Genomic DNA, 17569 nt, shown 5'->3' with positions numbered 1-17569 from the left:
CTGTTTACAATAGCCAGGACATGGAAGCAACCTAAATGCTCATCAACAGATGAATGGATAAAGAAGATGTGGCATATATATACAATGGAATATTACTGAGCCATAAAAACGAATGAAGTTGAACTATATGTAATGAGGTGGATAGACCTAGAGACTGTCATACAGAGCGAAGTAAGCCAGAAAGAGAAAAACAAATACCATATGCTAACTCATATATATGGAATCTAAAAAAATGGTACTGACGAACTCAGTGACAGGGCAAGAATAAAGATGCAGATGTAGAAAATGGACTTGAGGACACGGGGCTGAGGGGTGGGGGGCAAAGGGGAACCTGGGACAAAGTGAGAGAGTAGCATAGACATAGATACACTACCAAATGCAAAATAGATAGCTAGTGGGAAGTTGCTGTATAACAAAGGGAGATCAACTTGATGATGGTGATGCTTTAGAGAGCCAGGACAGGGAGGGTGATAGGGAGTCGCCAGAGGGAGGAGATATGGGGATATATGTATAAACACAGCTGATTCACTTTGGTGTACCTCAAAAACTGGTACAAGAGTGTAAAGCAATTACATTCCAATAAAGAGCAAAAAAAAAGACACCATTTCCACACAGCTAGTAAGCAGCAGGGCTGAGATCTGAACCGTGGCCGCGGCCTAAGTCTAGACCTCATGTTATTTCTAATAAATCCCTCTATAATTTAAACCTGACTGTAACTAATGACCCTGATAAAAGTATTCCGAAACAAAGCCTATGTGCAAATTCTGAGGACAACTTATACTTAATACATAGTAAGCAAGAATGAAGAGAGATGGGATCTTGTCCTTAACACCTAACAAAGTGTTTGACATATAACAAGCTCTGAAAAAATATTTGTTGGCACAGGGAAAGAAAGAAGAGACGCTTTCTCTTCACATCTCATAAGTCCACTGACTTCGATAATTCTAAAGAGGGAGAAATCATCAAAGGCTTGGTTATTCTTGCTCCTTCACTCACCTCCACTACTTTGACAAAATATTTCTAGAGAACAGAACATAAGCCCTGCAAGTCCCTCTATCTTCAAGGATAACCAAAGAGCCCTCTTCTGCTGGTTTTTCCCAAAAGGCCCAGCCCAGCCACCTTAGACTCTGAACTTTCAGAAAAGAGGAAATGCAGATAGCCAACAGACACATGAAAAGATGTTCAACATCGTTAATAATCAGTGAAATGCAAATCAAAACCACAATGAGATATTATTTCACGCCTGTCAGAATAGCTATCATCAAAAAGAACACAAGTAACAAATGCTGTTGAGGATGTGGAGAAAAGGGAACCCTCCCACCACTGTACCAATGTAAATTGGTACAGCCACTGTGGAAAACAATATGGAGATTTCTCAAAAAATTAAAAATAGAGTTTAACTACTATATGACTCAGAAACTCCATTCCTGGGTATACATCCAAAAAGAAAAAAAAAAAAAAAGCCACTCAAAAACAAAAACACTAATTTGGAAAGATATATGCATCCCAATATTCACAGCAACATTATCTCCTATTGCCAAGATGTGGAAGCAACCAAAGCATCAACAACAGATGAGTGGATAAAGAAAATGTGGTTTATATATACAATGGAATACTACTCAGCCATTAAAAAGAATGACATTTTGCCATTTGCAGCACCTTGGAGTGAAATGCTAAGTGAAATAAATCAGAGAGAGACAAACCTGGTATGATGTCTCTCATGTGAAATCTAAAAAATACAACAAATTAGTGAATACCACAAAAAGAAACAGACTCACAGATATAGAGAACAAACTAGTGGTTACTACTGGGGAGAGGAAAAGGGGCAGGGACAATATGGCGTAAGGGATGAAGAAGTACAAGCTCTTAGGTATAAAATAAGCTACAAGGATAACTTGTACAACACAGGAAATACAGTCGAATATTTTATAATAACTACACATGGAGTATAACACATATATGTGGAATCTAGAAAAATGGTATAGATGATCTCATTTGCAAAGCAGAAATACAGACACAGACGTAGAGAACAAATGTATGGATACCAAGGAGGAAAGGGGTGGGGAGGGAGGAACTGGGAGACTGAGATTGACACATATATATTATTGATACTATGTATAAAATAGACAACTGATGGGAACATACTACATAGCACAGGGAACTCTACCTGATGCACTGCGGTAACCTAAATGGGATGGAAGTCCAAAAGGGAGGGGATATCTGCATGTGTAAAGCTGATTCATTTTGTTGTGCAGTGGAGGCTAACAAACATTATAAAGCAAACCATACTCCAATAAAAATTAATTTAAAAAAAATTGTGAATCACTATATTGTACACCTATAACTTATATAATTATTGTATACCAACTATACTTGAATTTAAAAAAGAAAAAAAAAAAGAAAATGTCTGTCGGTTGCACATCTTTTGCCCTCTGTTAACATCATATCCTGTTCTTCCAGATAGATCATGATCTACTCAAGGGCAGATATTTGCTCATTTATTCACTCAACAAACACATATCAAACAGTCCCCATGGGCAAGGCCAAGAGGACACAATGGTGAACAAGTCACGTTCCCTAGCTCAGTCTAGTAAAAAGAGGGATAAGTAAACCAACAATTACAAAGTGTGTTACATGCTAGAAAAGGAGACTCAGCTTCAAAGTCTCTAGAGCAGCGAATCCTATACCCTGAATTGTATGCAAAATGATGAGCACACAGAAGCACATATTTACTTTTTTTGTGGAAAGAATCCATTGTCTTCATCAGACTGATTCATAATGGTTAAAAACCACCAATCTAAAGCGAAAACTGGAGAAGGAGTCATGGCTGTTTAGAAGAGAAGTGAGTACGAGGGAAGAATATTCCAGGCAGAAAGAATATGTATATAAAGGTCCTGAGGTAAGAAAGAACATGACCTGTTCTGGGACCATAAGAAGTTGATTCTGGCAGAAGCACAGCATGCAAAGGGAGAAAGGGGGAGAGGAGGCCAGAGATACAAGCAGGGTCTGGACCACTTGAGGGCCTTGTCGGCCATGCTGAGATATTTAGAAATCATCCTAAAGGCAATGGGGAGCCCTTGACAGACTTTAAGCAAGGAAGGGATACATTAAATTTTTATTTTGTAAAGATCACTAAAGCTACAATGTAGAAAATGGGTTAGGGGTGAGGTAACAAAACAGGAGGCAGGTTGACCAACTAGAAGGCTGCTGCCGTAAATCAGGTGAAAGATGATGGCGGCCTGGACTAAGGGTCTATGTCTTGAACTTCTTTAAATCTTCAGGCTCTACCTTAGGACCTTGCACCTAGAAGTCCCCAAGAACCATAAACAGCCCAGGAGAGCAAGTTATGGTTCTCGACATAGCAAGCACACCACATGCACAACAGAGCTCTATTTAGGTGGAAGATTGCCCAAGGAGGAACAGGAGGTAAGAGGTGTATCTTGAGGAGCTAAGGGGGAAAACCTTTCACCATCACAGAAGGTGTAGCCCTTCTTTTGTAGTCCTTAGGAGGGCTACAAAATCACTGGCTCATCCTCCAGATCACTGGTATAAACCCTACCCTATCATTCAGCCAAAGAAGCCTCCAGAGTGAGAAAGGAGTGGTAGAGTGGCTGCGAGGTTTTTCTGAGGAAACAGACATACCACCAAACACCCCTACAAAGTTGTATGGCAAAAGGAAGAAAAAGTGCATTCAGGAGTCCTTGTGTTATAGAATTCTTCCTCACTCCTCAATTGAATCTTTACTGTTGTAATTTAGTTTCATGATCTGGGTAAAAAGAAAACAGAAGATGTTTATCCTTTGCACAATGATCCTGCATGTGTGTTAAGCTGGTTATTAAACTCTCTTACTCCTAACCTTCATCTGTCTAAGTCCTAATATCTGGATTGCCAACTCACTTGGCTAAAGCTGAGATCTATGTCACATGTTAATATCACATGAGAAAAAGAAATACCCTGTCACCTCCCTGAATCCCAGCCAAACCTCCTGCAGGTAGGCAGTCTATGCCATTTAACTGCAAAAGGCTGACCTCTGTCTCCTGTGAAATAAGAACATTCCCCGCCCTGCCTTTATGCCAAGGCTGTGTGAGAGTCAGACGAGTTAATGAGAGTCTGAGAACTGTGGCAGCTGCCATGATGGATGTCATCCCGGCACCCAATCTCCCTGGAATCTTGTCCTTCCTCCACTTGGAAAGGTCTTTCTGCTCCGTTAGAGGCACAAGGAGCACCAAGTCAGGAAGGAAATGCCTATGTAGCCACAGAGATGTTTCATATCAACCCTAACCACTATCAGGGCAGCGGGTATCAGAGCCACCCCACACATCCAACATGAGCTTTGTAAACTATGATGTGCTCTACACATAATAAGAGTTAACTTTATTAAGTACCTGTTCTGTATTGGGTGCCTTATTTCCCTTACCCATATCTGTTCCCTGGTTATTGTTATTATTGTTTTATTGTTATTATTCTAGTCTCATAAACAAGAAAACAGGATCACAGAGGTTAAGTGAATTACCTACAAACCCTATCAGGTGCTGGAGTCAGGTCATGATGGCTCCAAAGCCGTTTCCAAGACACCACACAACCTCCCAACACAAGGTGGCATTACCACCCCTGTGTTTATCCTTATCAAAGAGGCCTCTGCATCAATAACTCCAAACCTCCTCTATGAAGATTCATAAAACATTTCTTACCAGTGATTCTCTCCAATGGTGATCTAAATTTCAAGGCTGAGCTACTCCAAGTCCAGACAGGTCTACCCCAGATCATCTTGGTCAAACCAGTTGCACCTTAATGGGTGCTGGTGGGTGCCTGAATAGTGGTCTCTTTTTCTAGACACAACAAAGGCCTATGCTGAACTACATCCAAATCAATTCTTGAAAAAACTCACCATTTCTACATCAAGAGCAACATATTTTTAGACATGACTACCACACCCATCACCCTCAAATCTGGGACTCTTAAGCCACAAAATGACATCTGACTTTGATGTAGTGTGTTAGGGACAGGAAGAAGAAATCCTACGTCACTGTAAGCTTCTGCCCTGAGGTAACCAACTCTAAAAGACATTCACATGGAAGACGAGGCTATTTCTCCTTAATCCCAAGCATCCTCTCATTCTTCCATACATTTGTTTCTGTTTTTTCTGAATTATTCTACCCTACCTCTAATTCCTTAGGGGCAAAACCCTCAGAAACCAGACCCCATCTACTCCGACTACTCTCTCAAGGCCCTCTTTATACAAAGAAAGGAAAGGATTCTACTCCCTAGTGCTACCCGCCACCCTGGCTCATTGCCTTGGATTAAGTCTTGCTAAACTGCATGTTATGCAAAGATCTTCAAAGACATCAATACATCATACAAACACTCAGAACACAGACATGGGCCAGGGCCTGGCAGAGTCGGGCATAAAGAAAGGATGAAACAATGGTTCTATGGGATGAATGCATGCCTGGAGGTAAGTAAGAGAGCCAGGCCCTCATTTTTCTGCTTGTGGCTGGTTGGTGTCCACTCACATTCTAAGCCCCTTGCCTTTTACCTCCATCACATTCCCAGCTCTCCTCCCTATTTCTATTCACCATATATTCAAAGACACCAGCTGAATATCAGCCTACATCTAGTAAAAACTGGACAGTAACTTTTCTTTAAAAAAAACAAAGCCAGGACTTCCCTGGTGGTTCAGTGGGTAAGATTCTGTACACCCAAAGCAGGGGGCCCAGGTTTGATCCCTGGTCAGGGAACTAGATCCCGTGTTCATGCCACAACTAAGAATCTGCATGCCACAACTAAGAAGTCCGCATGCTGAAACTAAAAGATTCCACATGCCACAACAAAGATCCTGTGTGCTGCAACTAAGACCCGGCGTAGCCTAAATAAATAAAATTTAAAATAAAACAAAGAAAAACCAAAGCCAATATCATCAGCCTCTGCATATAGTACAATAGAACTGGAAAATGGGACAGCTCACTCCCAGGGCTTCTTTTGGGATGGAGCTCAAGTGTCTTTTACCCATGGTGATGAGCCTAAGACACTGAGCCCACATATTCTTTAGAACTCAATTCTTTTAACACTATAAAACAGGATTGTTTTTAAAGTTTTGCATGATATGTAGGGATCAATATGGAGTACAAATACTACAGTACACAGAACCCATAGTAAAGGGCATGATAAAAAGAGGGAAAAAAAACTGACTGGGCTATTTTGGGGAAATTATCTTCCCCTGGGATGGAAGTGCTAGGTGGGGCGGATGGGGTCAAGGGGAATCTTGAGAATTCCTTACTCACAGGGAAAAGAAGGACAGGACCAGCCCTGCTCACCTCTCCAAAGAGAAAGCAACTCAGGTGATTACCCATCCCAGCTCTTCTCACAGGCTGGCTGCCTTTGGACACTCTCCTGTGGGCACTCAGACCTCAGTTTCACATTTATTCCAAGTTAATATGGGAAGGACATGGTCAAGGAGTGGGGCTGGTGTTTGGAACCATCGCAGGACATTTGAGCAATATGAACTCAGAGGGCAAAAAATAAAAACACTGTAAGCCTGAGTAAAAGATCTTAATCACACCACTCAAGTCAGAAGAAAGTCACATGTATTTTCTTTTCTTTGGGGCCTTAAACATGCTGATAGAAACGGACTTAACAAGAGTCAGCTGGGGCTTTTCATTACTAATTTTATGCATCTTGAAGCTGAACCTGGTAATTAGAACAAAATTTTGCAATGTTACCTTTTTTTGTACCTGTTCACCAAGGTTTGAGCAAAACCAAGGGGCCTCAAAAAATACACAAATCTGATATACTGCTGATGGAAGAATAAGCTCCTACAACTGTTCTAAGGGTTGTGGAATTGAGGTACGTGTCTCATAAGAATTCAAAATGTGCACACACTTTAACCAAGTATTTCTCAGTCTAGGGATCTAAGGAAATGATCAGGAATGTAAGTAAAGACTAAGTTGCAAGGATGCCCATTTAGTCTTGCATATAATAGCAAAATATTAGAAAGAACTATAATTTCCAACCAATAAGGAAATGGATTTTCAATTAGGGTACATATGATGGAATCTTATGAAGCCATTAAAATAATGATGTAGAAGTGATTTCATTGCCATGAAAATATATTGACAATATATTGCTAAGTTTGATTAAGCAAATTTTCATTGAGCACCTATTATATGGAAGATCATGCTAGGCAGTGGGGATTTGTGAATTTAAAAGGCACAGTTTTTACCCTCAGAAAGTTTATGACTAACCAGACAAATCAGATAGTGAGGAAGTAATGAGATAAGTAGTAATACTAAAGAGAAGCATAAGCTACCACAAGAGTAAATGTTGTATTACATGTTTTTTCTTTTTTCCTTGCCCACATTGTCTAATTTTCATTCTGCAGTGAACATACATGAATAGAGTTTGGATGAGAGATGGATAGGTGGGTGGGTGGGTGGATGGATGGGCAAACAGACGATGGATGGATGGATGGATGGATGGAAGGATGGAAGAATGATGGTAACTAGATTCAACAGAAGCCTTGGGCTGGGCAACACATTAGACTGCTTTCTTCTCTTGATTCTCTCCTTCCTTCAATTACTAGAATCCAAGACCTGATCCAGAAGCATCTTTTCTCTCCCTTTTTGAAATCACCTTGTTTTGCTTAGGCACTTCCACTACCTCAGAGGCAAGTTCATTACCAAAAACTGGAGCCAACAGTACAATTCACTGCAATTACAGACTCCTCTCTCAACACTGGACTTTCCAAACCACACAAGCAGAGCTATTTATTGAAGTTGCAGCTAAATAGCTATTGCAGACAAGATAAATTGTTTTAAAAGAAGGAGAGATGGATGAAGGACAAGGAAAAATGAAATAAAAACCTTACTACCAGAGTTTGAGGCTACTCCAAAGAGAATGTGGCTCAAAATTTCCAGGTAGTGAAATTAGCTGGTTTTCTAGGCTGTGTTGTGGAATTCCTGACCCAAAGCTCAAAGTGAGGTAAGCATGGCTTGGTCCATTTAGCAAAAGCACTACTCCAAGTTGAGACTCGGTCCGTCACATGATGAGCCAAGGGGGACACACATGTGAGGAAACACAAGTGCTAAGTCCCTGCCCCCACCCCACCAAGAACCACTCCTGCCCAGCAGAGTCTGTGTACTATATTAGGAAAAGGGAAAGAGCCTATTCAGCAAAAATGTGCCTACACTCACCCATTCTTAACAATCCCACATTCATTCGTTCAACCTTCACTTATTCACTGTCTCCCAAACATCAGGCCCTAGGGTAGGCACTAAGGTTTCAACAGTGACAAGACATAAGACATAATCCCCAAGCACCCAAAGCTCACAATCAAGGGTAGGAGACATTTTGTTCATTTAAAAAATATTTTAGTCCTATTATGTACCAGGTACTCAGGATACAGAAACAAACAAATCTAACAAGATCCCTGTCTTCATGGAACTGATACTCCAATAAGGAGACATACATAAAAAATATATGAACAACCAATCAACGTGATTTTCAGACAGTGATAAGTGTTATGAAAAAAACAGTCAAGTTACAGAATAGAAAGACACCAAGTGGGGAACTATGGCTCGAGTGGTCACAGAGAAGGCCACATCTGAACTGTAAACTACAGGATGAGAAGCAGTGGTATATGAGACCCCAGAGCATGGGCACCGCAGACACCAGGAAACAGACGAGAGTGCAGAGTGATAGTGACCACACTCAGAGGAAGCACAGGGTACCGGTGAGCATGTGTAGGGGACACCTGACCTCATCCAGGGGCCTCAGCCAGGCCAGCTGGCCTTCAGTCAGCAGTGATGGATACAGCACTGCCTGCACCTGGCTCAGGGGAGGTGCTGCGAGGTACTGCAGACAGGAAGCTCAGCCCATGGGTTTCACGGAATTCAGACTCAGAAGTAACACATGTGCAATAGTTGGACAAGGCTATTTGGCATGTCCAGGAAACAGGGACTCCCTGGAAAGTTGGCAAAGGTACTGAAACTGCATGCAGATGGTGACTATACTTCTGTCTTACTCTCTCCACCCCAACCCCCACCATCACTTCTCCCAACTCTCTCCCACACTCCTGTAAAGGCTAGAGGAGGCTCGAGGTCCCCGCCTGGAAGGAATGGATAGGGAATGACAAGATGTGGGCCAGAGAGGCCAGCCAGGCCAGCCAGCCCTGAGCCAGGCGTCCAGAAGCTAAGTTCCACTCATTCACTGTGTGACCTCAGGCAAGTCCCTTCTTTTCTCTCAGCCTCAGTGTCCCCCATCTGCAAAATGAGAGATCTTAGAAGCCTGAGGATGAGCCCAAGAGTCTACATTTCTAACAAACTCCCTGATGTGATTATGATACATGACAACGTCTGAGAATTCATGGACCATATGATTCTACCTTTTTTCCTCAGAGTGAACTGCAGTAGGGGCTGCATGCTTGACTGGCCTGGCTGAGGGGCCAGCACAGTGCTTCGCATCTCCATGGTGCAAAGTAAAGAATCTGGTAAACAGGAGCTCCTCAGGGGGGGGTGTCACAGCCTTCTCTTTTCTCCCCCATCTCATGCCACCACCCTCAATATTCTCCCAGTGGGGCTGCAGCCCCACAACTGTGGGTTATTGTTTGCCCCTTTTTTTTTTACCATACCTGTGAACATTGCACAGAAGTAGGGGCTGCAGGCTGCCAGGACCACACGGTGGGCTTCTATCTCGACATCTTCTGCCACAATCATCACGTCACACAATAGCTGTTTGCTGTAAGACACCAGTGAGGAGAAAGGATGGGTCACCACACCAACACCCACCCCCAGCCATACGAGGGTATTTTCTCTCCTCCCCCAGCTCCCCCCGCCATTCCATACTATCACCATCTACGGCTGTCATACAGACCTACCACATCTTGAGCTAGGCAGGGAGACGGACTCAACAACTTTTCCAAGTCCCTGATAAGCCCAACATTCATGCTTTCCTAAGGCACTCAACTCTGTAGAGAACCAACTACTCTGTAGCTGCAAATTCAGGGCTCCTTCATTTGTCTTCACATCTCTGCTCCCCAACTCTACCAGCTCTGACTGAGACGGGGGGCAGCAGCTCATGAAGCAGTGGGGAAATCTTTGGGCTGTTAGTCCAGTAACAGAATGAATGCCAAGGAGCATGAGCACGCCACTGAGGTGTGCCACCAGCGAGAACAAGTACAAACGATTCCCCAAGGAATCTACTGCCTGTGAAACACTGGTAAGAGGCCAGCCAGATCTGGAGGACTCAAGTATATTTCTTCCCACCCAGGTTTAATACTATCATCAGAAAGACTCTGCTGGTATACACAATGCTCCCTAAAGACCCTGGGCAAACTCTAATTACTCTAATTATTAAGAAAACTATAACTACATTTTTACTTGTTTGTCATCCATATGCTGTGAACTTTAAAAAGGACTTACTTACCGTTATATCCTAGACACCTAGCTGCATGCATAGCACACAGTAGGCCCTAAATTTTTACTAAGTAAATGAATGAATAAAGGAATGAAATTTTAAATAGGATCAATCCACACTTGGAGACAGAATGAATATTTGACTGCTTTGAAGATGGAAAGGGCCCTGTCAATCCAAGAATTTTTCCTCTACCAGCCTTTCAAGTTCTTATCATGGCTATTATCAGTACAATAGTTAACAATTTTTGAGTTACATGGGCCAGGTACTGTTCTAAGCACTTTTGAAGACACATATTATTTCATTTAATCCCCTACAACCCTATGAAGTATGGCTATTGTTATGCCCCCTATTACAAAAAAAAAAGGGGAAACTGAGGCCTAGAGAAGTTGAGTAACTTTCCCAACGTCACACAGAAAAGGAGCAGTAGATTCAGGATTTGAAATATAAGCAGCTGAACCCAAGAACCCATGCTCCTAACTTCTATGGTATCCTGGTCTCCACTAGTCCCTCCTTTAGAATGAAGCACTAGAAGTGGAAGGGAAGACAGGGAGGGTAAACACATTTTAACTGTGATCCACTGATAGTGGTTACTTAGCATACTATGCTGGATTGAGCAGTCTGAGGTCATGACTGGATCCAACATGAGAGTGATAAGATAAATATAATGAGTATGTCATGGTTAATAGATGGAATAAGCTACATATTTGCCCTCCCTAGTATAGCATATTAAACCACTGCCAACTATTCAGACATTAGTCCTGGCTCACTTTTCAGAGAAATAGAGTCATAAAGCCTGAGAAGGCTAGAACTGCAAATGCCCTTAGAGATCACCCTATCTATGAAGCTCAGAGAAGTGGCCCAAAGCCACAGAAGTCTTAGTCTTGAATCTAGTTCTGACTCCAGCTACAGTACAATAATGCCTCATGATTGGTTGACACTTAGAATAGGAAAAGACAGAAGCTAGGTTATTTCCAACAGGGAAAGGTGATCAGGAAAGGTTCAGCATATGAAGTAAGGTACCAATGAGGGGGCTTCTGGAAAGGCTGAGACCTCTGAGCACCAAAAGGCAAAACCTGGGGGTGGGACCTCATCCTGCAGTGAATAGCGCACCCTATACACGAACTTTATCAGAATAAACCAACTCAACTGCGAACAAAACTGGCTCTGCCCCAAAAGCTATAAGAACATGGACAAATTGACCCCATCAATTTTCTCATCTTTCTTAGCTGCCTTGGGATATATACCACGGGGACCAAATGAGATTGCAGATGCCACTTGAAAATAGGCTTGTTTAAATCTGGATAAAATGTATTGTAAAAATGTATTCCCAACATGTATAGACTAATCTTGGGCATTTTCACGTCAATTAAAGATTTTGGGGAGAAAATGGAGTTATCACTGCTATTTAAAAGTACAAGTAACTTTTTTTGGTCACCAGTATTATAATAAGGAAAGTGTTGACACAGATGGGTCAGAAATGCTGTGCAAATTTTCAGTACCAGGTGCTGGGCAAGCAAATGTCAAAATGGGATATCTTACACAAACCCAGAAAAACTGATAATTCTTGAACAAATGGGAAAGAGACAAGAAGGAATGAGGAATACAGATGGAGAATCCAGTCAAGCAAATAAATGAGAGCAGTTCTGATAGGCTGGAAGTGTATCTCAAGGCCAGAGAAACTCTAACCTGGGAAAGTGACCAAGAAAAACTTGCCAAAAACTCAAGATAGGCTTTCCCAGGGTGGTGGGAAAGCCTGTCTACACACTGGAGGCATCTTTGTCTCCATCATGCAGGGAAAAGGTAAGAGGCAGCTCTAGAAACACTGCATGACTCACAAGCACTTCTAACTCCAATTCCCAGAGATCCTGTGAGACCCTTTTTTCTGAGCCATCATACACTACTCCAAAGGACAATCTTGAGGAGAGAAAAGTAGGGCTATACACACACTGTGATTTGTAGGAAACAGAGTAGAGCTGTTAGGAAGGATAAGGCACTGGAATATAAAACTGACCAGGGTTCATGTCCCTGGTGTATCATAGAATTGACATGTGCTGTAAACAAGATGATGAATAGTGCTGATAGTAAACATTCAGTAAATATTAATTTATTTCTTTTCTTCTTTATTCTCACAAAATATTTAATTTCAGATTAGAGTAAGCTTTGGAGATGGTAAATCTGAGCTGCCTTTTGGACATCTAAGTGGGGGCTGTCAAGTAGGTAAGTGGATACTAGGGTGTGGAGTTCAGAGGTGGGAAATGGTTAAGAAGCCGGGGAGAAGAGGAAGAATCAACAAAAGGATGAGAAAGCAGCCAGTGGAATATGAGGAAAACCAAAAGAGTATGGTGTCCAAGAAGCCAAGTGAAGAGAGGGCTACAAAGAGGAAGGAGCGATAGTTTCAAATACTGATAAGTAAGATAACATTAGAGTGGCTAGCCAGGACAATTAGGCAAGAAAATGAAATAAAAGGCATCCATATTGGAAAGAAAGAAAAACTATTTCTATTCACAAATGACATGATCTTATACATATAAAATCCCAAGGAATCCACGAAAAAACTACTAGAATAAATAAATGAGTATAAGGAGGTTGAAGAATACAAGATCAGTATACAAAAATCAACTGTATTTCTGTACAATTTCGGTGAAAAATCCAAAAATGATATTTTTAAAATTCCATTTACAGTAGCATCAAAAGGAATAAAATACTTTAGGAATAAATTTAACAAAAAAAGTTCAAAACCTATACCCTAAAACTATAAAATACAGTTGAAGAAAATTAAAGAAGACAAATAAGTGGAAAGACCTCCACTGTTCATGATTTGGAAGACTAATACTGTTAAGATGGCAATTCTCCCCCAAAACGTTCTACAGATTCAACACAATTTCTATCAAATTCCCAGCTGGCTGTTTTGCAGAAAGTGACAAGAAGAACCTAAAATTCATATGGAAATGCAAGGGACATAGCATGGCCGAAACAATCCTGAAAAAGAACTGAGTTGAAGAACTCAGGTTTCCCAATTTCAAAACTTACTACCAAGCTAAAGACAGTGTAGTAATAGCACAAGGATAGATACATAGATCAACAGAATAGAGTTGAGAGTCTACAAATAAACCCTCACATTCACAGTCAATTGATTTCTGACATGGGTGTTAAGACCATTCAACTGGAAAAGAATAATCTTTTCAACAAATGGTGCTAGGATAACTGGATAGCCACATATAAAAGAATGAAGTTGGACCCTTACCTCACACCATATACAAAAATTAACTCAAAATGGATCAAAGACCTAACTGTAAGAGCTAAAACTATAACATTCTTAGAAGAAACATTGGGGTAAATTTTCATGACTTTGGATTTAGGCAATGGTTTGTTAGATAGGACACCAAAAGCACAAACAAACAAACAAAAAGATACATTAGACATCAAAGTTTACAACTTTTGTGCTTCAGGACATCAGGAAAATGAGAAGAAAACCTACATAATTAAAGAAAACCTTTGTAAATTATATATCTGATAAGAGGCTTGTGTCTAGAATATATAAAGAACTTGAAACCTTACAGCTTAATAATAAGTAGACATACAATGCAATTTAAAATAGGCAAAGTATCTTAATAGACATTTCTCCAAATAAGATATAGAAAAGGCCAATGATCACATGAAAAGGTGCTCAACATCATTAGTCATCAAAGAAATGCAAATCAAAACAATGAAATAACTCCTCACACACACTAGGATGGTTATAATCAAAACCACAGAAAATAACAAGTGTCAATGGAGAAATTGGAATCTTCATACACTGCTGATAGAAATGTAAATAAAGTTGTACAGCAGCTGTGAAAACCAGCCTGACAGTTCCTCAAAAGGTTAAACATAGTTATTATTTGACCCAGGAATCCCACTCCCAAGAGAAATAAAACACACATCCACACAAAAACTTGTACCTGAATGTTCACAGCAGCATTACTCATAATAGCCGAACAGCCTCAAATCTGTATATCCATACAATGAAATATTATTCAGCAATAAAAAGGAATGAAATACTGAGACATGCTACAGCATGAATGAACCTTGAAAACATTATGCTAAGTGAAAAAAGTTAGTCACAAAAGACACATTATATGATTCCAAAATAGGCAAATCTATAAATTTAGACAGAAAGTAGATAAGTGGTTGTCTAGTAGTGGGAGGTGAGTGAATAGGGATAACAGACGGATTACTGCTAAAGTATAATGGATTTGGGGGGGATGATGAAAATATTCTAAAACTGATTGTTGGTTGCCCAATTCTGCAAATATAATAAAAGCCATTAAACTGTATACTTTATTCTCCGCCCCCTGTGGTGGGGTTGGTCCAGTGTCCTGAGTAGGCTTCCCGGTGGGAGGGTCTGGTGCCTGCTTTCTGGTGCGTGGATCTGAGTCTTTTCCCTCTGATGAGCAGAGCCGTGTCAGGTGGTGTGTGTTACGGTATCTGTGAGCTTAATATGGCTTTAGGTAGGCTGTGTGCTGATGAGTGGGTTTGTGTTCCTGTCTTGTTTGTAGTTTGGTGTGAGGTATCCAGCATTGGTAGTTGTAGGCAGTCAGTCGAAGCCGGGTCTTAGACTCTGATAGAGGCCTCCATGAGAATTCTCTGAGGTTAATCTTCCCTGTGGCTAAGGACTCTCTAGTGGTCTAGCATCCTGGACTCACTGCTCCAGTCTAGCATCCCGGACTCAGTGCTCCCTCCCCAGAGCCTCTGACTTGACTTCTGGTCAAGGAATCCAGACTCTAGAGGTCACTCATCCTGGCAATAAAGGGGATTAAAAAAGACTATCCAAGCCTCAGACTGGCTGTCACCTAGAGGAGGCCCAAACTGTACACTTTAAATGGGTAAATTGTATGGTGTATGAATTATATCTTGATGAAGCTATTACCAAAAAAAGAAAAACAGCATATACATCTGCAAAAAATGAAAATTCTAAATCAAAAAGATATGCACCCCAGTGTTAATAGCAACACTATTTATAATAGCTAAGGCATGGAAGCAACCCAAGTGCCCAGACGATTGGCTTAAGAAGATGTGATACACACACACGTGCACACACACACACACACACACACACACACACACACAATGGAGTATTACTCAGCAATAAAAAAGAATGAAAAATCACCATTTGCAGCAACATGGATGGACGCAGAAAATATGCTTAGTGAAATAAGTCAGAGAAAGACAAATACTATATGATATCACTTACATATGAAATCTAAAAAATAATACAAATGAATGTAAATACAGAACAGAAACAGAGGGACTTCCCTGGTGGTCCAGTGGTAAAGAATCTGCCCCCCAATGCAGGGGACACAGGTTCAATCCCTGGTCAGGGAACTACGAATCCACCTGCCACAGGGCAACTAAGCCTGCGTGCTACAACTAGAGAGTCCTCATGCTGCAAACTACAGAGCCCACACACTCTGAAGCCTGCAAGCTACAAGTAGAGAGAAAACCCACACGCCACAACTAGAGAGAAGTCCATGTGCCACAACAAACAGCCAGCCTGAGCCACAATGAAAACAAGGATCCTGCGTGCCACAACTAAGACCTGATGCAGCCAGGATAAAAAACTTTTTTTAATTTTAAAAAAATTTTAAAGGCTAAAAAAAATGATACACTTGAAAAGGAAAACAGAAAGCAGGGTGCTAAAATGGCTAATTAGTAGTAATAAAGCCATACTGGGAAACAATCTTAAAAAAAAAAAAAAAGATGAAGCAGAGAACTGTTTGCAATGGAGAAATGAGAGATTAAAACTGTAAAGATGAGATAGAAGATTGTCTCTCCTTTTCAGGCCTGATTAGAGGGTGCTATTCCAACAAGGACCACGTGCCCACTTGCTGGCTGGCTGGTAAGTCAGGAGACAAAGAGCCATTAGGGCTCTGCTGCCCAGAAGCAGCTGTTGGTCTGACCAGAGCAGAGTGATAAAGTACAAAAGGAGGAGGAAGGCTGGGTGGTTACCATGCCAGCAGCCCATTTTCTACAATGGAAGTATAAAGAAGAGGAAACATGTGAATTGTGTGATTCATAAATTACAAAGAACATGAGTGCTTGAACTAATAAAATAGCTTAAAACTGAGGGAGGGGAATGTGAAAATAATGCAAGAAATAACCCCAGCCTCTGGAATACCAGGTAACATTTCATTAGCCTGACCCCTGGATGGCAAGGTGCTTCACCCTGGCCTTCCTCAAAACAAACAATGTCTCTCTCCAGTTCCCATTAAACTCACCCAAATCAATAAAGTATCTATTCAGGCCCCCTTTCCCTCCCTGCTTCACCCATTCCACTCTAGTTTTTTTAAGTTAGCCCTTTCGATACCTTAGAATTTGATATAATCTTTGAACACCACTAGACTGCAAGCGAGACTGAGGGCAAGACTTTGTCTCACCTACTGCCATATTCCTGAAGCACATCATTGTCATTATAATAACAGCTAACACAGAACGTTCACTATGTTGCAAGGACTCATAAAATATCTAAGGAATAGCTATTATTATTATTATTACTATTATTATGCTACATGCTGGTTAAATTAGCAATTCTACTTCTAGTAATTAATTCTACAGAAATAGTCGTAAATGTGTACAAGTAATATATGTGCTGTCACTGTTCTAAGCACTTAACTTATTAATCCTCTTAACAAGCCAGCAAGACTGGAACTATCATTAGCCTCATTTTATGGTTGACAAAAGTGAGGTTGGGGATATTAATTAACTTGTCCACGGTCACATAGCTAGCTAGTCAGCACTGGAGCCAAGGTTTGAAACCAGGCTGCCTGGCTCCAGAGTCTATACTTGTGACCACTGTGCTATTCTGCTCCACACATAACCACTGTGGGTATTATTTATTTGAGGGATTGAAAAACCTAGACATCCAACAACAGGGAACTGTTTAAAAAAAAGAAAACAAAAATAGAATATCATTCATCCACTTAAGATGAAGTTGTAGAACAGTTAGCAACATAAAAAATTTGTTCAACATAACGTTAAGAATAAAAATCTGGTTGAACATGTACACTACTGCATATAAGATAGATAACCAACAAGGACCTACTGCATAGCACAGGGAACTCTACCCAATATTCTGTGATAACCTTTATGAGAAAAGAATTTAAAAATGAATAAATATATT

General features: G+C 40.9%; 1 protein-coding gene across 4 annotated transcripts in view; it reads right to left on the bottom strand.

Moving 5' to 3' along the window:
• KLHL3 (kelch like family member 3) overlaps positions 1-17569 on the bottom strand; it is a 129955-nt gene that overhangs the window by 89628 nt on the left and 22758 nt on the right. For 3 of the 4 annotated variants that reach the window (XM_057734252.1, XM_057734270.1, XM_057734260.1), the window contains one exon: positions 9626-9732. In XM_057734252.1, the coding sequence (XP_057590235.1) occupies positions 9626-9732 (107 nt within the window). Of the gene's footprint in view, positions 1-9625; positions 9733-17569 lie in introns of those variants that run through there. The other variant, XM_057734279.1, reaches the window with a different exon arrangement.

Source organism: Hippopotamus amphibius, chromosome 1 (genome assembly GCF_030028045.1).
Source record: "Hippopotamus amphibius kiboko isolate mHipAmp2 chromosome 1, mHipAmp2.hap2, whole genome shotgun sequence".
In the NCBI taxonomy this organism is placed as follows: Eukaryota; Metazoa; Chordata; class Mammalia; order Artiodactyla; family Hippopotamidae; genus Hippopotamus; species Hippopotamus amphibius.
This window is presented reverse-complemented; position numbering and strand designations above follow the sequence as displayed.